We start from the raw sequence: 24,826 nt of genomic DNA on the forward strand, positions 1-24,826 counted from the left end.
TCACGGTATTTGTAGTTCTTTATGTACCTAAGATCCCAGCAGTCGATGGCCAATAGAGAGGCTCGAAGACTCTAATTCCCAGAAGGCAGAGCTGAAGTTGCGCCTGCGCACTCTCAGTGAGGGCGTGTATGTCCGTGTGTCTGAGGGAGAGAGAGCGAGAGTCAGTGAGTGTGAGTGCGGGTTAGGGTGGTGGCCGTTACGTTCGGGGCAACGGCTAAGGCTGTGGAGAAGTAAGAAGAGAAACAACGTCCGGCGCTTCCGCCTTCGCTTAGGAGGAGGAGGAGCTGGTAGGAAAGGAAACTGATTCGCCCTGGGCCTGGACTAGACCGAGTCGGGCCGGTGGGGTCTGGGCTATGAGCCTTTGAGGGTCGCTTGGGACGCGGAGCGAGACACGAGAGCCGAGAGCTATGTCTCAGCCGCCGCCGCCGCCTCCGCTGCCGCCGCCACCTCCTCCCCCTGAGGCTCCGCAGACTCCGCCGTCCCTGGCGGCGGCTGCGGCGGCTGCTCCGGGGGGCCTCTCGAAGCGGAGAGACCGGAGAATCCTTTCCGGGAGCTGCCCGGATCCGAAGTGCCAGGCGCGTCTGTTCTTCCCGGCCTCCGGTTCTGTCAGCATCGAGTGTACGGAGTGCGGACAGCGGCACGAGCAGCAACAGCTGCTGGGGGTGGAGGAGGTGACGGACCCGGACGTAGTGCTACACAACCTGCTGCGGAACGCCCTGCTGGGGGTGACAGGGGCACCCAAGAAGAACACGGAACTGGTAAAGGTGATGGGCCTGTCCAACTACCACTGCAAATTGTTGTCGCCCATATTAGCTCGCTATGGAATGGACAAACAGACAGGCCGAGCTAAGCTTCTCCGGGACATGAACCAGGGCGAACTGTTCGATTGTGCTTTACTGGGAGACCGCGCCTTCCTCATCGAACCCGAGCATGTTAACACGGTGGGCTATGGCAAGGACCGCTCCGGAAGCCTCCTGTATTTGCATGACACTCTGGAGGACATCAAGCGGGCCAATAAAAGTCAGGAATGCCTCATTCCAGTGCATGTGGACGGGGATGGACACTGCCTGGTCCATGCGGTGTCCCGGGCTCTCGTAGGCCGGGAGCTCTTCTGGCATGCCTTGAGAGAGAATCTGAAGCAGCACTTTCAGCAGCACCTGGCTCGATATCAAGCCCTGTTCCATGACTTCATTGATGCCGCTGAGTGGGAGGACATTATCAATGAGTGTGACCCTCTCTTTGTACCACCTGAGGGTGTTCCTTTGGGCCTGAGGAACATCCACATATTTGGCCTTGCCAATGTGTTGCATCGCCCCATTATTCTGTTAGATTCTCTCAGTGGGATGAGAAGCTCTGGTGATTATTCAGCCACCTTTCTGCCAGGTCTCATCCCTGCAGAGAAGTGCACTGGGAGAGATGGTCATTTGAACAAACCAATCTGTATTGCATGGAGTAGCTCTGGTAGAAACCATTATATCCCCTTGGTAGGCATCAAAGGGGCTGCTTTGCCCAAACTGCCTATGAATTTGCTTCCTAAAGCATGGGGTGTGCCTCAGGACCTTATTAAAAAGTACATCAAACTTGAAGAGGATGGTGGTTGTGTTATTGGAGGAGACCGAAGCCTGCATGATAAATACTTACTTCGGCTTGTTGCTGCTATGGAAGAAGTGTTTATGGACAAACACGGTATCCATCCTAGTTTGGTTGCTGATGTCCATCAGTATTTCTACAGGCGGACTGGGGTGATAGGAGTTCAGCCTGAAGAAGTCACAGCAGCTGCTAAAAAAGCAGTAATGGATAATCGCCTTCACAAATGTTTGCTCTGTGGTGCCCTTTCTGAACTTCATGTTCCTCCAGAGTGGTTGGCTCCAGGAGGGAAACTGTATAACTTGGCAAAAGGTACTCATGGACAGCTGAGGCCTGACAAAAATTATAGCTTTCCCTTAAACAATTTGGTTTGTTCATATGATTCAGTGAAAGATGTTTTGATACCAGACTACGGATTGAGTAACCTAACAGCTTGTAATTGGTGCCATGGCACATCTGTGCGAAGGGTAAGAGGAGATGGGTCTATTGTGTATTTGGATGGAGACAGAACTAATTCTAGATCCACTGGTGGCAAATGTGGTTGTGGATTCAAACATTTTTGGGATGGCAAAGAATATGACAATCTACCAGAAGCTTTTCCTATTACTTTGGAATGGGGTGGCAGAGTGGTCAGAGAAACAGTATATTGGTTTCAGTATGAAAGTGATTCATCTTTGAATAGTAATGTTTATGATGTTGCAATGAAACTTGTTACCAAGCACTTTCCAGGTGAATTTGGGAGTGAAATCCTAGTTCAGAAAGTTGTCCACACTATATTGCATCAGACTGCCAAAAAGAATCCTGATGATTATACTCCTGTAAATATAGATGGTGCTCATGCCCAAAGAGTTGGAGATGTACAAGGACAAGAGTCGGAGTCTCAGCTCCCAACCAAAATCATTCTTACTGGACAGAAAACAAAAACTTTGCACAAGGAAGAGTTAAACATGAGTAAAACTGAAAGAACTATTCAACATAATATTACGGAACAGGCTTCTGCAATGCAGAAACGGAAAACAGAGAAGTTAAAACAAGAACAAAAAGGACAGGCCAGGACTGTTTCTCCCAGTGCCATTCGTGATGGTCCATCCTCTGCACCTGCTACCCCTACCAAGGCTCCCTATTCACCAACAACTTCTAAGGAAAAGAAGATCCGAATAACAACTAATGATGGACGACAGTCCATGGTTACTCTTAAGTCTTCAACAACCTTTTATGAACTTCAGGAAAGCATAGCCAGAGAATTCAACATTCCTCCGTATTTACAGTGTATTCGCTATGGCTTTCCTCCTAAAGAGTTAATGCCACCCCAGGCAGGAATGGAAAAGGAGCCAGTTCCTTTACAGCATGGTGACAGAATTACAATAGACATTCTAAAAAGTAAAGCAGAAGGTGGTCAGTCTGCTGCAGCACACTCGGCCCACACTGTGAAACAAGAAGAGATTGCTGTTACTGGTAAACTGTCATCTAAGGAACTTCAGGAGCAAGCTGACAAAGAAATGTACACCTTGTGTCTTTTAGCAACATTAATGGGTAAGATCAATTTAACTCAGATGGTATTTCTTAATTGTGAATATAATGTGGTGAGTTATTCTGTTTGTGAAAAAAATCTGTGATCATAAAAACTATTTGATTATATATATTTGGAGAAAATTTTCTTTAGCTTTTTGACAGTTTTTGGGTAGATATTAGTGTGATTCTCTATTGAGTAAATATTAGGAAAACGTAAGAAAGTGAAAGTAGTCCCTTAACTGTCCCCAGATTATTTAAATATAATTTATTCTTCTACATTTTTTTAAATAGGTATGTAATAGATCCATTTAAAGCCTTTTTCATTACCCCCTTGCTTGCCTTTATTGAGTGTGCCCACCTTTCCCCTTTTCATTTTTAAGTTTTATTTTCCTGCATGTCATGTGATTTCAGGACTTCCTGTTTGATGAATTGCAGTTTCTGGTGTTTATGTTCTCTCTGCACTCCCACTAAATAATCTCCTCCATTTCCTCTCTTCTCCCTTTCCAAGTTTATCACATTTTTCTTACTTGTACATTAGGATTTGTGTTCAAGTAATTTCCTTGCTCAGTGACTCTTTGTCATCAGTTGTAATGACCTATTGTAACTCGTGAGAAATATGAAGAACAGAGGTAGATTTTAATGGGGTTGCTTAAGAAGCATTTCTTTTTTTAATAATTCAGTATAAATTAAAGGAAACTATATTATCAGCAGAATATGTAATTTAAAGCTTAGATGATTTGAGATATGATCCAATGGTGCACTTTTTACATTATTTTTATTTGTTTAATCTATGTTTTAAAATCAGTGTTAATATGCTTTACATAATAAAGCTCAAAGTAGAAGTAAAATTTATATTACATATTAGAAAGGCTGTGTTTTTTGCTGAAATTAGAGCTCTCAACTACAAAAGTGTTTTCTGGGTTTTGATTCTGTTTTCTAAGAGTACTAAGTAAATATCAGTGGATTGGGCCTTGACCTTCCAAAATGAAGATTATTTATTCCTGGCTTGTTAAATTTGGGGACCTAGTAGTTAGCAGGAGATCTAAATGACCCGTACAAATTATAAGTTGATATTGCTGATTTTATTTTGGCAGACATAGTCATTGAATTTGGGGAATATATCAAGAAATGTAATAGTAGGCACTTCATGTATTACGTATCTCAGAGTTTTTAGTGTCTTAGAGACTGCATAGAATAGAGGAAAGATTGTGTGATCTTTGGAGTCAGAAAGACCTAGAATTTGAATCTTGGCTCCACTACTTACTAACCTAGTGATTTCAGGTAAGCTACTTAACCCCCCAGCCTCCTTTATATAAAATACCTTGTAGCTGGTATATGGGGCAACAGTATAATACTCCTAGAACTCTGAAAATTGAATAACATCAGCGCAAAATGGAAAAAATTAGATATATGCAGAAGGCACTTAAAAAAATATGTTGGTAGGTCTCCCAGGTCAAAAACAGGAAAGAGAAGATCTTCCTCAATAGAAGATGAACTCTTGAGGGTGTGGCCTGTATCATAAATAACCTTGGATTCTCAGCACCTAGTATTGTGCTCAGCAGATAGTAGGCACTTCGAAATTGTTTTCATTGAATTAAATAGATGACATTAACGTCTCTGCACAAAGGCTTTTACGGCAGAAAGGGAATGGATGCTCAGCATTGAACATTGAAAAAGAGTTGAAAAGCAGAATTTGGCACTGTTTGTACACTGCTGTACAAAGGGAAAAGATACATCATCTGGGTTCATGAAAATTCTGGTAACTAGGAAGGTAATCTGTTGGGGGCAGGAATATGTGATCAGTCCTCACCATGGCCTGGCAGAAAGATCTGTATCCCTTTACTGATTCCATATTCATCAAACATCTATTCTGATCACTCATTTAACTTCCCGACGTTAATATAAACATTGATGTACTGGTGACAGTGCAAATAAGGATTATGTTCCTTTGGAAGGCTGTGTCCTCCAGTGTGGGTTAATAAATTGGCATGGGGGAGATTATGATCATTAATCTAAAAGTCTGATCAGCATCATGATATATTTCATAACAAAATTGAGTACCATATAATTCTCATTTATAATTAGTCACTTTTACTTTTGGTTTGAGGTTTCTGGACCTGAGTATCTGAGTACTGTGGACTGCAGTGAGTTCACCAAGATACTGTCTTCCTGTTCTGATCCCTCCTGTTCACCTCCAACATTTATGTCGCTGCCCTTACAAGCCACAAATTTCTTTAAATCTTCCACTCCAGGCCCAAAATTTGAGCATAAAAAGAGTGTTTTGCTAATTTTATAGTGGTAGCACTTGAGAGACTTTCTGCTTTAAAGGACTAAGACAGTGCTTGGCCTGTATCAGTCCCTCCATAAATATTAGTTTCCTACCTCTAATTCTCTTATAACTGTATTTGAATTATATAGAAGATATTCTTAATAAAAAGTGGTGTGTTTGTAAAATGTCAACTTGGAAATAGTTATATACACACAACCTTATGTAAAGAGTGCTGGGAAACTATTGATGTTTAGGTTGAAGTGGGCTAGAAAATGAAAAATGATGGCTTATTTGAAAAATTGCAAGTTTCAAAGTGCAGAAATTGCTTTGTGAATTACTTTGTGAGCTAAGCTGCTGATATGTTAATTTAGAAAATAGCTCATTAAGCTTTATGCTGTTCAAATAGCTGGCTCCTTCTCATTTAGGTTTAGGCTTAATTAAATACCATCTTCTTAAAGAGAGGCTTTCTCCTCCTGATCACCTCATCTAAGGGTTTGAGAGGCCCTTGCTAAGCACCCTGAGTAGGTCCCCTCTATCATTATATCCTCTTCATTCCTCTCACAGCACCTATTGCAAGATTTCATTATCTTATTTGTTGGTTTGCTTATTCATTTGCCTTCCCCACTGTATTTTAAACTCCAGAGAGACAGGAGCCTGTTTTATTCACTGATGAAAACCCTAACACCTAGTACAGGGCCTGACACTTAACGAGGTGCCAAGTAACTGTTTGTTGAATGAATGAATGCAGATTATTTCAGCAAAACAAATGTCTGCTATGAATTAGACTGTGCTGGAGGTACAAAGATGAATGAGACACAGTCCTTGTTCTCCATAAGCTTACCTGCAGGATTCCAACTGAGGACATCCCATACTTTTAAAGCTTTCATCAACAGATCTTTAGCTTTCTCTTCTTTATACATAAAAATTATAAAAAATGTATATAAATATAGGATTGTATATCTTCATTAAATAGATTGACTGCTTGATAGCCAGGGACATGTGCTTTTCCTTTCACTGTTTTTAAATAGAATATTTATTAAATGGAATGTATACTATTATTTATTTATATCAACAAGACATTAAGTAAGTACATCAGTCTTTTGCTCAGTATGAACCATTCATGGAACTAGTCACTTTGAATTTTATGATGATAGTTTTAAAATATAACTGTTCTTCCTATAATTTTTTTTTTTTAATTTTATTGAGGAATATTGGGGAACAGTGTGTTTTTCCAGGACCCATCAGCTCCAAGTCAAGTCATTTTCAATCTAGTGGAGGGCGCAGCTCACTGGCCCATGTGGGAATCGAACCTGTGACCTTGGTGTTATGAGCACTGCACTCTAACCAACTGAGTCAACCGGCTGCCCTCTTCTTGTAATTTTTGACATGTTTTAATCTACTTTATGCAAACCACTGGAGATTATTGAACAAGTTTTTCAGAGTGTAATCTTCATTATTTATATAGTATTGGAGTGACTAACTCTGGTATTACAAAACATGTTATTAAATTTTCTTGTAGAACAGTTTTTTGTGGATTTTCTTTTGTGGTAGGTATGGTGGATGGTACATCATCCACCATAAACACTAGGCTAATTTATTTTTTTTCTTAGCAATATATTCTAACTTTCTAGTTAATTTTCTTTTTCAAGCTATAAAGACAGATTTGTGAAAAATAGAATTTGTCAGTTTGAAGTTGTTTTAATGGAATCAAGCAAGTTGTGATATTTACCTCATTCACCACAAAGTTTAGTGACCTTTCAGGAGTTGAGAAACTTGTTTGATTTTTATATACTTTCTATCTTCCTGAAAAAAAGTATGAATTTTTAATACACATTTTTTAAAGTGCACAGTATTTTGTAATTTCATAGTACCTCTTGATGTTATAACTGCCTTAGGATTTTCCAAAATTATATATTGGATTCAAACACTTAATGTTTTAGATGATATTGGTCTGAGTATCATTAGTGCATCTTGATTTTTTTTCTTCAAATGTTGGATGAAGGACAGCTTCAAATCTAGTACTTAATGCATATTATTATTCTTTCTATGCCATCTGCTTGCCCTTCTGATTGATTTATATAGAGCATATTTCTAATGGAACAGTTGATTTCTAATGGAGCAGTTGATAAAGTTGATTAAAAATAACTCATCTAGATGTATCTTAAGATTAATGTGTATGTTATAAATGGTGATTTTATACTATCACACTTCGAAGATTAAGTTAAATGTTGATTCTGTTCCTTTCTGCACTCAGCTACTTTGATACCTTTTATTTCCCTTTATATTTTTCCATTACAAGATAATATTATTTTTAAAAATTCAAAGAATTGAAGTATGTATACAATAAAACATAAGTTTTCTTTAACATTTGCACACTGCAGAGAGAATCAGATTCAGTATGTGTGTGTACACATTTACACATAACTTTCTGTGCACGTATGTGTATGATAAATACATCTTTTAATGCTGATGATAACACTAAAAGCTGTACCGGCTGGGTGCACGTAAGGGACTGAGTAAAAAGCAACAGGCACGCCATTCTTAGAAACGGTTTTGAGTGTTGGTAAGCTAGATACATTTTTAGATGGGAGGATCTATAGGAAGGATGGAAAAATGGCAGCAATTCTTTCAGCTAATGAATATCTTTAGGAGTCTTTCTAGTAGAAACAGTCCCATGTTCCTGGTTTAAATGTGCATTTTGGTCATTTTATTTTGTGGTCTTAGATACTTCTGTTCAGAGTTAATTTTAGGTATTTTTAGGTAGATTTTTAAAAATGTATTTCATCTGGATACTACATTTTTAAATTTACTCACTTCATAAGTTGCAAAAGTAGAAACTTCAAATAGCCTTTTTGCTTATCTAAAGTTAGAAAATTGGAATGATGACTTTTTAAACTCACTTTTAACCCCATGATTGTATTATTAGTAGTAAAAGTTAGAAAAATATAACAATATTTTTTTAAATGTTTCATTTTAATATACTTCTTTAAATTAAGAAAATTACTTCTTATTGAAGAGGAAAAAACATCAGATAAACCAAAAGGAAAATCATTCCTCATACCACTGCCATATGTAACTGCTGTTCAGGTAGGAGAACTGAAAACTATTAGGAGGAAGGATTTGAGGAAGACAAGACGTGAACACAGTTTTATCTATGGTGGCATTGGTGACTTTTTCTACATTTATACACACACACAATATGTTGACTGTAAGTATTCTGTTGCACTATGAAGGAACAGTTGAATTATAAAGTAAAATTAACTGGAAACTAACAAAAATATGAATTAATTTCATATTTGCTAGATACTTTACCAAACTGTTCCTATTCTAATGAAATGGTAGAAAAATAATTCTACCCCACCCCTTTTTTAAGATCTAGTTTCTTAGCAACTTTCAAGTTTATAATACAGTATTATTAACTATAGTCACTATGCTGTACATTGCATCCCCATGACATATATTTTGTAACTGGAATGTTGTACCTAAAAGTCTTTCCCTTTGTTTTTGCTATGATTTTGTTTTACTAAATTCATGAAGTGGTACAGATGGTACCATTAGTTATATTTTATCCATAACGTTGAAGAACAGTTATCATTTAGCTACTTCAGTTAAGTTTTTTTAGGACTTCTTTCAGACGTTGTTAAAAGGAAAAACTTTATTTATATTATTCATTTATATCCATTTCATTCAACAAAGGCTAGGAGTGTTACTGGCAGCACTGTGCCAGGCCCTGGGGATAGAAAGTCAGATAGGCCGCTGATCGTTTCCTGACTCTGAAAAACTTGTAGTCTAGAAGGGGAACAGAAAAAGTAAATTAAATTAACCTGCAGGGTGATAAGGGGTATGGTATTCATATATAGGAACAGCAAGGACGGTTGCTACCTGACCACCACTCTAGGGAGGAGGTGACACCTAAATTGAGTTTTTTAAATTAATTTATTTATTTAAACTTTATTGAGGTAACACTGGTTAATAACATTATGTAATTTTCAGGTATACAACATTATAATTCGATGTCTGTGTATTCTATTGCGTGCTCACCACCAAAAGACTAGTTTCCTTTGGTTACCATATATTTGATCCCCCTTTACCTAATTCACCCTCCTCCTCCCCCCTTCCTCTTTGGTAACCACCATTCTGCTGTATGTATCTATAACTTTTGTTTGTTCATGTTTCTTTTTTGTTTTATATTCCTCATATGAGTGAAATCATGGTTTTTTTCCTTTTCCATCTGACTTATTTCACTTAGCATAATACCCTCAAGATCCATCCATGTGGTCGCAAATGGCAATATTTCATCTTTTTGATGGTTGAGTAGTATTCTACTGTGTGTATACACCACATCTTCTTTATCTATTCATCTGTTGATGGACACTTAGGTTGTTTTCATATCTTGGCTACTGTAAATAATGCTGCAGTTAGTGGCCTTTGGGGAACCAGAGCAGTTTAGTGGTATTGCTTCATAAAAATCAAGTTAGCATATGGTGAGAGATGTGAGCTAGGTGAGAGGGCAGGGACTCATAGAGTGCCTTTCATGCTGTGAAAAAGGAGCTTAGACTTTACCATATGGTTTTGGGAAACCATTAAAGGTTTAACTCTGAAGGCTGTGTGGAGGAGGGATTGGGGGAGAACAAGATTAGAGGGAAAACCAGTTATGAGGTAGTAGCAGTAGTTCAGGCAGGAGATGAGACTGAACCAGGGCTTGTACAAGGGATGGAAAGAAATGCAGTGGAGAGCCCTGTGAGACTGATGGGGGGATTGCGGTGTCACAATCCCTGCTTCTTAATCTCTAATCCCTTTCCTTGGGTCTATTACCAGCAGAAGTGACTTCAGGGAAGCATTTGATTACCATGGGCAATAATTTGCCTATTTTTTTTTTTCTCCCAGCCAGCTGTTGATGTCATGGATTTCTATAAGAAAAGACATAGGTAGTTCTGTCAAATGTGTTGTAACACAATTTGGCCTCTAGTATAGGTTTAATATCAATGGAAAGGGTATATAAGCTTTGGAACAATACACAGGATGCAAATCCTGGCTCTGCTATTTACTAGCTGTTTGATCTTGAGAGAATTATTTAAGCTCTCTAGGCTTGTTTCCTTGTCTGTAAAATAGGGCTTAGCTGTGATGAGAAAATGAAACTATGTAAAGTGGCTGCTCAGAGCTGGGTAGATAATAGATAGCGGTTTAGATGGTATTTATCCCTCCCTTAAAGCCTCCCTTAAAGCAATAGAGCATGCGTACTCAGTGAGGACGTATTGCCCTGAAGGGGGTGAAAACTGGTTTTTGGGGGAGAAGGAGGATAAAAAAATCTTACCTATTTAATGAATACAGCTCAGATATATAGTACATAAACAGAGAAACAGTATATCTCTAGTATTCAAATATCATGGGGGAGGTGGCTTAGGAACATGTTTAAAAAGGATCCTTAGGGGGAGATTATGAAAACAAGGTTAATAAACACTCCAATAAGGGTTCTTATTTCTTAGAATTCTGCCTGCTTAAGCAAGAAATAGTTGGGTATGTAAAGTACTGAAAAATGTCATTTTCCTTACTGCAGTATTTAGGGGGTCAGTTCTGAGGAATTCACTATTTTGGTACCTGTTTAGTTTTTTACCAAAATAATTAAGTGCTACCATAAATTTTAAAATATGTTTTCCAAGTAAATGATATCCTAGAGTATTTTATAAAATACTAAGTACATTTAAGATAACATTAATAACTAAATGAAAGGTTATCACCACAGAAATAATTTATCCAAATGAAGTTTAATGATAAGTTCCTTCAACTTAAATATAGCCATATTCTAATGGCACTGTATCATTAGTGAATGAAGTGTGTAAGTAAATATTCTAGTTAACTGAAACTTTAAGTGTCAGGCTTTTAAAATTGATATACTTTAAACTGATAAACTGAGCATCTTCAGCCAACTGCCATGAAAATTCACATTCCTGTTTATAAATGTGGAAAGGGGCTGGAGTGCTGTGAGATGGTAGGTATGTAGTAATTGCTTCACATCATCAATAACCTCCATTCAAAGCCCAGATCTGATAGTATAATCTTCTACTAGTAGGAAAGATAAAAGTTAACTTTTCTTTCTTAAAATTAACTGAAAATAGTCCGGATTAGAATAGTAAGTACTGCACATTATCAGATGAGAAAATAATGAAAGTATAAAGAAAAACCAAACAACCACATTCCACAAACTAAAAGTAACTTTTATGTTCTTTCCAGTTTTTGTTAACTTCTTGAACAGTGATTATCATTCTTAAATTTTCATTTGAAACTTCTTATTGAAATAGGCACTGTCAAAGAATGTTCTTGAAAAAATGTTTTTGTGAAATGGTGGTTTGTTTGTGGATATTTTGTGGACTTCTAAAGGTTATTTTAAATCTTCAACAAGTTATTTTTCCCAAAATTTTCTATTTTGAAAAGACCATTTTGGAACAACAAAATACAATATAATTACTTATCTTCAGCCTACCTATTTACTTTTCTTCCTAGCCCTTCCATCTGTTTTTATTTGGTTTTAACATAAATATAGAAAATACAATTTTATATTATACTTTTAAAAATTATCTTTCTGTAACCTTTTCTGTTGGTCTAGTCCAAGGTTGCAAATAGTTTCCTCTGAGCTGTATTGAGTTTTCAGATCTATTTTTTTTAATATCACCAGCATTGACTTGTGTAGTTTTAAAGATATTTCTGAATTAGTTCCTACATTTAAAAATTGGGAGAATTCACATTAAAACCCCCGATTTCTGGATTCTCTTGAAACGCCATATGATCTTCAAACATTGGGCCTACACTCTTCCATGATAACACTTACCAGTGGCTGCCACCTTCGCTGGCCATGTGTCTTCTAGTGCGCCATAACCCCGTCACTCCACGTCGTCTCCCTGTGCTGTCAGGTTTTATCACTCATGTAGGAGGTCTGCCTTGCAATCTCTGTCAGAGGCTAATCCATATTAAAGCAACCTTGGGTTGAACTCTTGTTTGCTGCTAATACTGAATCTGTTTTTATTTTACAGGAGAAGATGTATGGTCTTACGCAAAAGGGCTTCCTCACCTGTTCCAGCAGGGTGGCGTATTCTACAATATTATGAAGAAAACCATGGGTATAGTTCATTTGTAATTTTATTCTTAGATAATATCTTCATTCCAGCTGTTATAAGATTAAGAAAGGTCAGATACTATTCTTCTAAAACTATTTCCAAAGTTAATTGTAGGTATATATTCTTCTTTAGCAGTTGGCCTAGTTAAAATGGATTATCCTGATAACGATCAGCTGTTTTCTGCTGTAATATTACTAAAAATATTCTATCACTTTTTTGTTCCTATTTTCTCATTTAAATTATGTATATGAGTCTTAACAGCTAAAGACAAATTGTGAAATTAGAAGCAAATCTGGTTGTAAGGCTAGTGACTATCCCAGAACCAGATAAGATAGTATTTTGTTATTGTTATGTTTTGGCTGTGATGATTACATACCTCACTGCTTTCTGGATTTTAGAAAACAGCTCATTTTACATTTAACTTGGTATCACATTGTCTGTGCATTGTTTGTAAAGATATGTGTGAGTATATAACTGTATCTGCATAGTTTTAAGGTCTTAAAAGAGAAGATGCCAGTGTGTGTGTTTGGTACTCATATGTATTTTTTCAAAAATTTTATGTGAATGCTTTTGGCCTCAGACTTTATCACTCTGGCTTGTGTCCCTTCTTCACCTACTGGACCTCAGTAAACATTAAGTGCTTACTCTCTATTTTATGGTTTTTATCTCTTCCTCACTTTTTTTCATTCTTACCCTTTTCAACTTTGCTATAATAGAACTGTTCAAGCATATATAAAAGTAACAAGAATAATATATAATAAGCCTCTATCTACCCACCAACCCAGCTTCAACAATTATCAGTACATTTCTACCCCCATCTCAACTAGACTATTTTAAAATAAATCCCAGACGTAATATAATATCATATGTAAAGAACTTTAGTCTGTATATATTTTTTCTTTTTAAGAAATAACCACGATACCATTCTCATATTTAAAAAATACAAACAATAATTTTTCAAATGTCACCAAATACCCAGTCAATGTTTAAATTTCCTTGACTTTTTTTTATTATCTCAAAAAATTGTTTTTTTGTTTTTTTTTAATCAAAGACCAAAGGATAGCTTTCTCCCTCCCTTCCTTTTCTAAGACAGGATTATTAAAGCATAATTAGCGTACAGTAAAATTCACTTGTAGGTATAAAGGTATATAAATTTTGACAAATATATTGTCATGTGATGACCACCACAATCGAGATGGAGAATATTTCATTCAAAAAAGTTGCCTTGTGCCCCTTTCTAATTAATCCCTTACTCTTACCCCCAGACCTTCACAATCACTGATTTGATTTATTTCTATATGTTTGCCTTTTTCATATCACCATATAAATGGAATTATATAGTGTAACCTTTTGTGTCTGGCTCCTTTGATTTAGCACAGGGGTTGGCTAATTATTGCCCATGGGCCATATGAGGCCCATTGCTTGTCGTATATAAAGTTTTATCTGAACACAGCTGCACTCATTTACGTATTATCTATGGCCGTTTCACACTACAATGGCGAGTTGAATAGTTGTGACAGAGGCTTTATGGTTTGCAAAACCTAAAATGTTATTATATTGCTGCTTTATAGAAAAAAATTGCCAATTTTTGTTTTAGCCTGATGCTTTTGCGATTCATCTATCTGATTGCATGTATTACCGTAGTAGTTCATTCCTTTTTATTGCTGAGTGGCATTCTGTTGTATGTACCACATTTTTTAAACTCCAAAACCAATTGAGGGACATTTGGGGTTTTTTTCAGTTTTTGGCTACTGTAAATAAAGCCACTAAAAACATTTGTGTATAGGTCTTTGTGTAGACATATGTTTTTACTTCTCTTTGGTAAATACCTGGGAGTGGGATTGCTGAGTCATATGGTAAGTATATACTTATCTTTCTAAGAAACTTCCAAACCATTTTCAAGTGGCTGGGCCATTTTGTATTCCTATAGCACTGTATTCAAGTTCCAGTTGCTCTGTATCCTTGGCAGCACTTGATAGTATGTTTCTGTTTTAAAACCATTGTAATAGGTTTATAATACTATTTCATAGTGGTTTTAATTTGCATTTTATTAATAACTAATGATACTGAGAATCTTTTAATGTGCTTATTTGCTATCTTTTCTATCCCCCATTTTCAAATTGGTTTGAATTGTTGTGAGTTTTGAGAGTTCCTTATATATTCTGGGCGAATATCAGTTATTGGATAAGTGTTTTGCAAATATTTTCTCCCAGTTTGTAACTTTTCCGTTCAGTCTTTTAACAGCATCTTTTGAAGAGCAGAGGTTTCTAATTTTGATAACCAATTTAACAGTTTTTTTCTTTTATGTTTTACACTTTTTGTGTCCTATCCAAAAAATCTTCACCTAATCCAAGGTCAGAAATTTTTTCTTCTATGTTTTCTTCTAGGAGTTTTATAATTTTAGGTTTTATATTTAGGTTTATGATGCATTTCAAGTTGATTTTTTTATATGTTGCAAGGTATAAGTCAAGATTTATTTATTTTTTTATGTATGAATGTCCAGTTGTTCCAGAAGCATTTGTTTAAAGAGCTATACTTTATCCATTGAATTACTTTGATATTTTTATCAAACATCAATTGACCGGGTGGACGGGTGGCTCAGTTGGTTGGAGCGCGTCCTCTTAATCACAGGGTTGCTAGCTCGACTCCCGGGAGGGATGGTGAGCTGTGCCCCCTATAACTAACTACAGCAACTGGACCTGGAGCTGAGCTGTGCCCTCCACAACTAAGATTGAAAGGACAACAACTTGACTTGGAAAAGTCCTGGAAGTACACACTGTTCCCCAATAAAGTCCTGTTCCCCTTCCCCGATAAAATCTTAAAAAAAAAAAAAAAAAAATCAATTGACTATGAATTATATACTTGAGAAGGGTGAATTATATGCAAAATATATCAACAAAGTTATTTTTAAAAAATCAATTGACTATATACATACAGGTCTATTTCTAGAATCTTTTAAAAAATTGTTTTGGATATTCTAGGTGCTTCACTTGGCCCTATAAATTTTATAATCAACTTGTCAATTTCTATAAAAAAAGTCTGCTGGGATTTTTATTGTGATTATGTTACATGTATAGATCAAATTGAGGATAATTAATATTTTGACAACATCAAATATTCCAATTCATGAAAACGTTATAGTTCTCCATTTATGTAACTCTTCTTTAATTTCTCTTACCAAAATTTTGTAATTTTCAGCATATAATTATTGCACATCCTTTGTTAGATTTTTCATGTTTTGGAATGCTATTGTAAGAGATACTTTTTAAAAATGCCCATTTCTGGGTGGCCGGTTAGCTCAGTTGGTTAGAGCGTGGTGCTTATAACACCAAAGTTGTTGGTTCGAACCCGCATGGGCCACTGTGAGCTGTGCCCTCCTTTAAAATAAAAATGCTCGTTTCTTATTACTAGTGCACAGAAATAAGATTGGTTTTTATGTAATGACGTTGTATCCTGTGACTTTGCCAAACTCACATATTAGTTCTAGTAGTTTTCTAGCAGATTCTTTGGGATTGCCTATATAGGTCATCATATCTTTTGCAAATAAAAGACAGTTTTCTTCCTTTTCAATCTGTATTCCTTCTATTTCTTTCTCTTGCCTTATGGCACTGGCTATGAGTCCAGTGTTAAGTAAGAGTGGTGAGAGTGTACATCCTTGCCTTGTTCCTGATCTTAGGGGGCAAGCATTCAGTCTGTAGTTTTGTTTTTCAGAAATGCCCTTTATCAGGGCATTCATTCCCTTCTATTCCTAGTTTACTGAAAGTTTATGTTGTGAATGGCTGTTGAATTTTATAAGGTGCTCTTTTACTGCATCTGTTGAAATGATCTTACTTTTTTTCTCTTTAGTTTGTTGATAGTGTTGAATTGCATTGATTGTTTTTTTTTTGTTTAGCTTTTTTATTTTTTTCAATTACAGTTGCCATTCAATATTACATTCGTTTCAGGTGTATAGCACAGTGTTTAGACATTTATAGAACTTATGAAGTGATTCCCCCAAAAAAGTCTGGTACTCCCTTGACACCATACATAGTTACTACAATATTAACTATATTCCCTATGCTGTGCTTTCCATCCCCATGACTGTTCACTGATGTTTTGAATGTTGAAATAACTTTGCATGGTGGATTCAAATTGCTCATGTTTTGTTGAGTGTTTTTGCATGGTTTCATGTGTTCATGTTCATGCGAGATAATAGTATGTAGTTTTCTTGTAACGACAGTTTAATCAGGGTGGTGTTGGCTTCATAAAATAGAGTTGGGAAGTGTTCACTCTTCTATTTTCTGGTAGATTTTGTAATAGTTTTGATATTACTTCTTTCTTAAATGTTTGGTAGAATTCACCATTGAAGCCACCTGTGCTTGGAGTTTGCTTTGTTGGACAATTTTTAACTACGAATTTAATTTCTTCTCTTTTTTGTTAGGAAACATTTTTTTTTTTAATTTTTATTGGTGAATATTGGGGAACAGTGTGTTTCTCCAGGGCCCATCAGCTCCAAGTCATTGTCCTTCAATCTAGTTGAAGAGGGCGCAGCTCAGCTCCAAATCCAGTCGCCATTTTTAATCTTTAGTTGCTGGGGGTGCAGCCCACCATCCCATGCGGGAATTAAACTGGCAACCTTGTTGTTGAGAGCTCACACTCTAACCAACTGAGCCATCCAGCCACCCACAAATTTAATTTCTTAAGAAAGTTATCCCTAATAAAAGTGTCCCTTTCTTCTTGAGTAAGCTTTGTTAGTTTTGTCTTTGAAGAGATCTGTCCATTTCATCTAAGTTATCATTTTATTGGCATAAAATTATTTATAGTATTCCTTTGCTGTCCTTTTAATGTCTGTTAGGTCTATAGCTCTTTCCTTTCTGGTATTGTACCTCTCTTGTTTTGTATCTCTTGTTTTACTGACCAGTCCAGTTAATGGTTTATCAGTTTCATTGATCTTTTCAAAGAAATAGCTTTTGGTTTCATAGGTTTTCTCTATTGTTTTTCTGATTTCAGTTTCATTGATTTCTGCTCTTTATTTTTTCCTTCCTTATGCTTGTTTTGAGTTTAATTCACACTTTCCTTTCTAGTTTCTTTAAGGAGAAACTTAGATTATTGATGATAAATTTTTGTTTTCTAATATAAGCATTTAAAGCTATAAATTTCTCTCTGACGTCCCCTTTTTTTGTCATTTTATTTTAACTTTCCCTTGTATTTTAACTTTCCATCGTTCACTTCATTCTACTTTGTGAAATATATTGATACCACTTAATGGTTTTTTTAAAAGTTTGTATTAGGATTATGATAATGGGGAAAATAATAGTTTTTTCAACAAACGGTGCCGGGACAATTGTATATCCACATGCAAAAGAATGAAGTTTGATCTCTTCTTCCTACCAAATACAAAATTAACTCAAACTATATAAAAAACCTGAGTATAAGAGCTAAAACTAGAAAACTCTTAGAAGAAAACATAGGCGTAAAACTTTGACTTTGGATGAGGCAAACAAAACCTTAGATGTGACACCAAATGTACAAGCAACAAAAGAAAAAAGCAGTTAAATAAAAAGCAAACTTTTGTGCTGCAAAGGACACCATCAAGAAAGTGAAAAGACAACCCACAGAATGGGAGACATTTTTGCAAATTATATATCTGATAATAGATTTGTATCTAAAACATAAAGAACACAGCAATAAAATGGCAAATAATCCAGTTAAAAATGGACAAGGAATCTGAATATACATTTCTCCAAAGAAAATATATAAACAGTCAATAAGCACATGAAATGATGTCAACATCATTAACTATCAGGGAAATGCAAATCAAAACCACAGTGAGATAGTACTTCCCTCACTGGGATGACTGTAATAAAAAAAGACGGATAATAAGAACTATGGGCAAGGATGTAGGGAAGTTGGAACCCTCATACACTGCTGGTGGGGATGTAAAATGGTGCAGCTGCTTGGGAAAACAGTCTGGTAGTTCCTCAAAAGATTTAACATAAAGTAACTATACAACCCAGCAACTCCACTCTTACGTGTATACCCAAGAGAAATGAAAATCATGTCCACACAAAACCCGTACACAAATGTTCATAACAGCACTATTCACAATTGTCAAAAATGGAAACAACGCAATTACCATCAACTGGTGATTAGATAAATAAGATGTGGTATATCCATACAATGGAATATTATTTGACAGTAAAAAGGAATGTGGTATTGATACATGCTACATGTGTGAACTTGGAAAATAGTATGCTACATGAAACAAGCCAGTCACAACAGACCACATATGTATTGTATTATTCCATTTATATGAAATGTCACAGAATAGGCACACCTAGAGAGACAGAGAGTAAATCAGCTGTTGCCTAGGACTGTGAGTGGGGTGGGAGGAGGAAATGGGAGTGACTGCTAATGGGCTTGGCGTTACTTTTTGGGGTGATAAAAATGTTCTAGAAGTGATTGTGGTGATGGGTGCACGACTGTGATGAAACTGAAACCATTTAATTGTACACTTAAAATGGGTGAATTATATGTGAATTGTGTCTCACTAGAACTGATATATCTTTTTAAATGTTACCTGTGGTTTTTATCCTTATTAGAAGCTCTGGAGTAAAACCATCTGAGATCAAATTTTGGTTCTACCCCTTACTCCCTGTGTGACTTCTTAGTTTCTTTATTTGTACAGTGGGTATGACAATTTCGGGGTTGTTGTTAGGATCAAATGAGATTGTGTGCATACGCATAAAGCAGTTAGCAAAAGGCCTGGTACCAAATAAATATTTAATGTTCGTTATTATTGTTATTAGAATTCTAGCCGTTATTTGCAGAATTATTTAAAATTCTTTTGACTGTAACAGCCATTTGAAACGGATTATCATCAGAAAATTTTGTCTTTCAAAATACAATTTCTTCTAATATTTGTGGTAAAAGTCTTTCTTTTTTTTTTTAGGACAGATTCATGTGGCAAATTATTATTAGCCTGTGGTCAAAGAATCAAAGCTTGTCAAGTCCTCCTCACTCCCAAACATAAACCGACACCCTCCCCAAATTGGAAAACAACATACTTCTCTTACTTTGTCCAAATCCACCCTAACAGATAGATGGTTATATCTATATTTGAACAGGAATATTGCCCAATATAACTAAATGAGGCTATTAATACTCATATTCTTTATATTTGGAAAGGGATTTTTAAATTAATTTGTTTATAATATAGTAAGTTTCCTTGTAAGTCTTTATACAGAGATAAATTTAGAAGATGAATGGCAAATTCAGTTTTAATAACTTTAACAAGTTACCTTTAACTTACAGTGTTCAGTTTTGCTTGTGTTTGAACTTTATAAAAATGGAATGCTATATACATTCTCCTTGACTTGCTTCTTTTATGCAGTACTCTTTCATATTCATTCATGTTGATGGGTTCGACTATAGTTTGTTCATTTTCACTGCTGCATAGTACTCTATTGTATCATTTTAATATAATTCATCCATTGTTCTCCTGATGCACTTGTGGGTAGTTTCCAGTTTTTTGACAGGAAGAATGTAGCTATAAATATTACCGTGTTTCCCTGAAAATAAGACCTAGCCGGACAATCCACTCTTAATGCGTCTTTTGGAGCAAAGATTAATATAAGACCCTGTATGATATTAAGTTAATTATATTAATTGTATTATATCATATTATATTATACCCTGTCTTATAGTAAAATAAGACCAGGTCTTATATTAATTTTTGCTTCAAAACATGCATTAGAGCTGATTGTATGGCTAGGTCTTATTTTCGGGGGAAACACAGTAACATACATGTCTTTTGGTGTATATGTGTAATGGAATTATTGATATATGATATAGAAATTTTAATACACCTTTATTCTTAAAATTCAGAGGACTGAAAAGTTATATTAAACCTAAATGATTATGCTTAAAGGGATCACAACACTTAAAAGTATTTGCATTGATTTTTTAATACGTACTTTAAAGTTTTTAAAAAGTCAAAAGTCTACACACTATAGAAGTGGGAAATAGCACCTATAATTTTAAAGTATTTGTCTTATACATACATTTTTGGCATGATTGTAATTAATAGTACTTAGATTTGTTTCCTGCTATTTTACCATCATGCACATTTTACTGTATATATAAGGTATCATAGTTCTCCTATTTATATCAGTATTAATAGCTGCATGTTACTTTCATCAGGTAGACAGACTATAAGTTTCTTAACCATTCTTAACCAAGCTTAGATGGTTTCCAGTGTTTCACTGTAAATAGTACTGTGATGACACGTGTGGGACTGTGATTCTTTCCAGGGATAGCCAAGGGAAAGCATCACAGCAGCCTGGGAACAATTACAAACCCTTTTTGATCTAATAGAGGAATTAACTACTGATTGTCTGATTTAGATTAGGCACTGTGGTATGTGCTTTGCATGTTTTCTCATTTAATCCTCAAATAATCGTGAAATGAGTACTAGACCCATCATTATACTTATCTGATTGAATTATGATGATTTGTTGGTTTTGGTCTCCTAAGAATTACATTATATTTTTGAATCTTCAGGGTTTATTTTAGTTCCTGGCACATAGTGAGTGTCAATAGATGTTATCTATTAAAATGAATGTTTAAAGGCTTTGCCTAAGTGGATCCCTGACCTTACCATTCAGAATTCTCTGTTGCCTTTGTTTCCTGGGCGGTGGTTTACAGATCTCTGAGGTAGGGGATTAGTAGACAGTAAACTGATTTCAGGGTTGTGCCCTAAAAGGTGCTATTTAGACATTTCTGATTTTAATTTTTGTATGTCTATTTTTGCCAGTTACCTGCCAAAAATGTGCCAAGAGAAAATTCTAGTTGAGTTTTTATTGATATTTCACTTACCATTGAAATGAATATTTATTTGAAATTACTGTATGTTATTTATTCACCTGCAGTTTAGTTCTTTTCTCTGATTATTTGGAATATTCACAAAGAGATACATTAGAACCACTCAGTGGCTTTCTTCAGAGGACTAAGGAACTATTCTTAATAACCTAGAAATATGGAGAAGCCCACAATGCCCACAAAGTATTCCAGAGTTCACTCATCTTCCCCCGTCTGAATTTGTATAGCACTTACTAATGATTCCATTTCACTGTCAACTAGCTTGCTTTTGCCTTTGTTTTGCCATAAACATACCCATATGCACCATACACTCATTAAAAGTTCTCTACTTCATCTTTTTTTAACATACAAAATCTGTAGTTTTCATAAAATTTGAAAACCCTTATTTTTGCATACTTGGAATATACTTAGAGTGACAAATTTAAAATGCAAGGATATTGAATAGTTTTTATCATTTAGCCATATTCTCTATACAAATACATAGGTAATATATGTATATATTTTGCTGAGCCATTTGAAGATTAATTGAATGTGTGACATTTTGCTTTTAAATATTCAACAAGTGTCTTCAAAAATAAGGACATTCTCCTATGTAAGCACAATGCAAAAATGATATTTTTTAAACATCCCTTGGGGAACTATTTTAAGTTCTATAGTGATGTTTCTTTTTTATAATAGTATTAAATTCTATTAATAAGTAGATTATTTTCTAATGTTTGTTTTAAAAGCTATCTCTAATAATTCACTATTTCACCTATAATTGTCTTTACTTGTTAAGTAAGATTTTAATGTTAAGTATCTTTTTCCCTTCTTTAGGTATGGCTGATGGCAAGCATTGTACTTTTCCGCATCTGCCTGGCAAAACCTTTGTCTATAATGCTTCTGAGGATAGACTGGAGTTGTGTGTGGATGCCGCAGGACATTTCCCCATCGGTCCTGACGTTGAAGACTTAGTTAAAGAGGCTGTAAGTCAGGTTCGAGCAGAGGCCACTACAAGAAGTAGGGAATCAAGTCCCTCACACGGGCTGTTGAAACTAGGTAGTGGTGGAGTAGTGAAAAAGAAATCTGAGCAACTCCATAATGTAACTGCCTTTCAGGGAAAAGGGCATTCTCTAGGAACTGCATCCAGTAACCCTCACCTGGATCCAAGAGCTAGGGAAACTCCAGTTGTAAGGAAGCATAACACAGGGACAGACTTTAGTAATAGTGCCACTAAAACAGAGCCTTCTGTATTCACAGCTGCTCCTAGTAACAGTGAGCTTATTCGAATAGCTCCTGGAGTAGTTACAATGAGAGACAGCAGGCAGCTTGATCCTGATTTGGTTGAGGCCCAGCGAAAAAAATTGCAGGAAATGGTTTCTTCTATTCAGGCTTCAATGGACAAGCACTTGCGGGATCAAAGTACAGAGCAGTCACCATCTGATCTTCCTCAAAGAAAGGGAGAAGTTGTGAGTTCTGTGAAGTCTGGGACTCTTCAGACTGGCTTACCTGAATCTTTTTCTTTAACTGGTGGCACTGAAAATTTGAATACAGAAACAACTGATAGCTGTGTGGCAGAGGCACTGGGAGCAGCATTTGCCACAAGGTCAAAAGCACAAAAGAGAAATTCCGTGGAGGAGCCTGAAGAAATGGATAGTCAAGATGCTGAGATGACAAACACAACTGAGCCAATGGATCACTCTTGATTGAACTAGAGGCTAATAAAGGCAGAATGTTTATTGTGAATATGTAATATTTGTTGGCTGGGCCACATAACTTGATTAGTCATTAAAAATCTTGTACGTATATAATTCAAAGATTATATCTTGTTATTCAGTGCATGACAGCAAGTGTGTGATTGGCAATAGCTTTTAATATACTGCTGCCTAGCCTGGCTCTGAATTCCTATCAATTAGTTATTAGATCTGCTGAGATGAGTTTCTTCCATATATGTGGTTAATTGGAAGTTCTTTGTAATTTTAATTCCATGAAAGTCTTAATGTTTCAAACATGAAAATTCTCTTGCTAAATATGTTTGATTTCTGAAAAGGCTAGAACTGGAAGGGAATGAGATTTTGCTACTGTTGATGTCATCAAGGTAACCATCCCACATATTTACTAGAATGTCAAAGATTTATGTAAATTTGAAGGTTATCTGAACTAAATTGTATCTTAAAATTCATAAAAGGATTTATTAGACACTGGTATCCTGACATTTCTGTGAATGTAAACACATTCATAGAGATATGTATTCTTGGTGAAAATATCTTGAGAATAGAGTGTAATCATAAAAAATTTTGCTGATTTGAGCAAGATTAGGGGTAAAATATTTATTCTAGAATGATAAAGTCAATGTGATTCAGTGATGTTGCTGTCTGAGCCAGCACAGCCCATGGAGTCCTCTGTGGTTGATAGTCTGTTACCGTTAGTTTTTGAATCCTGGCCTGGTCAAGTACCACCGAGGTGTTGTTTTTTTTTGCTGTTTGTTTGTTTCCTTTAATCTTGCAGAAAAGTTGATTGCAAAGAGTGATAGAAAATACAAAAATAATGGTAGCAGTAGTTAATCTCTAATTTTCAGAGTTTGTCCGATTCACAGAAAATATATAAATAAGAATTTATCTTTATGAGTTACATTGTTCTACAATTTTGATCAATGGTATTTAAGCTTGTACATGCTAAGTGTCTTTGACCCCCTTTCAACCAAAACTATTTCCTTTTTTCTTCCAGTCCATAAGGTTTTCTTTATTTGTTGGCTTCACTTGGATTTGGATGCAAATTTTACTGCATCATACCCTGATCAAAGGGGCATTTGCTTAAATAGTGTATTCATCAAATCTTTAGTGCCAGTTTCCACAAGCAGCAGCTTTCATGCTTATTCCTTAAAGACAAAGAATGTTTAGCCTGAGATTGGTATTGCACTATTTTATCCTATTCTGCAAATCTGTATTCTGAAATGTACATTTCAATCCATCTTTTTCCTCTGTTCACTGAAATTAAGTTGAATTTGAATGGATGAAAGACAAAATATATGTTAATACACTCTCTTATGTAGAGCATTCAAAGCCTGGCTGTCTCTGTTTGCACATGTAACAGATGCAGAATTCTGCATTCTAAGAAAATGTAGCAGAAAGGTGTTTAAAAATCTCAACCTTCTGATTCATAAGGAATATAGACAGTACTTTAACTTGTTTCCAAATAAGGGAGGTTTTGGTTTTCTTTCTGTGAAAGTATCTCTGACTGAGTCTACTTACTAAATGGAACTAGTCCATTTTGAATAAGGAAAGAATGGAGAATGTAGAGATTTGCAGGTGATACCCGAACAAGATATATATTTGAGTTTTATCACATCACATTTTTTAAACCATACTTTACCTCCATTCTTCTAAATTTCAAGTATCTGTCTCTATATCTAAATAGCAGGAAAATGTACAACTTTTATATTGTGCACTAGTTTTGCATAAAGAACTGCAGTACCTAATAATATTTCCCATTTCAGTTAGTATAGGTG

At 35.7% G+C, this 24,826-nt stretch overlaps 1 protein-coding gene across 1 annotated transcript; it reads left to right on the top strand.

The window, feature by feature from the left end:
• Window positions 1–120: 120 nt before the first annotated feature.
• On the top strand, window positions 121–24,374 carry VCPIP1 (valosin containing protein interacting protein 1). The gene is made up of 3 exons (XM_019726363.3): window positions 121–3,120; window positions 12,397–12,483; window positions 22,156–24,374. Exons 1-3 carry the CDS (start codon window positions 408–410, stop codon window positions 23,022–23,024), a joined length of 3,669 nt encoding a protein of 1,222 aa, XP_019581922.2. The 5' UTR covers window positions 121–407; the 3' UTR covers window positions 23,025–24,374.
• Window positions 24,375–24,826: the final 452 nt, after the last annotated feature.

Source organism: Rhinolophus sinicus, chromosome 7, assembly GCF_057876585.1.
Source record: "Rhinolophus sinicus isolate RSI-liver-muscle chromosome 7, RSI-T2T, whole genome shotgun sequence".
In the NCBI taxonomy this organism is placed as follows: domain Eukaryota; kingdom Metazoa; phylum Chordata; class Mammalia; order Chiroptera; family Rhinolophidae; genus Rhinolophus; species Rhinolophus sinicus.

Excerpts from the sequence above, each read along its gene's own strand:
- VCPIP1 (XM_019726363.3), top strand. The coding sequence starts at position 408 with ATGTCTCAGCCGCCGCCGCCGCCTCCGCTGCCGCCGCCACCTCCTCCC. Across the intron at positions 3,121-12,396 it reads TCTTTTAGCAACATTAATGG|GAGAAGATGTATGGTCTTAC; the intron begins GTAAGATCAATT and ends TTTATTTTACAG. Across the intron at positions 12,484-22,155 it reads TATTATGAAGAAAACCATGG|GTATGGCTGATGGCAAGCAT; the intron begins GTATAGTTCATT and ends TCCCTTCTTTAG.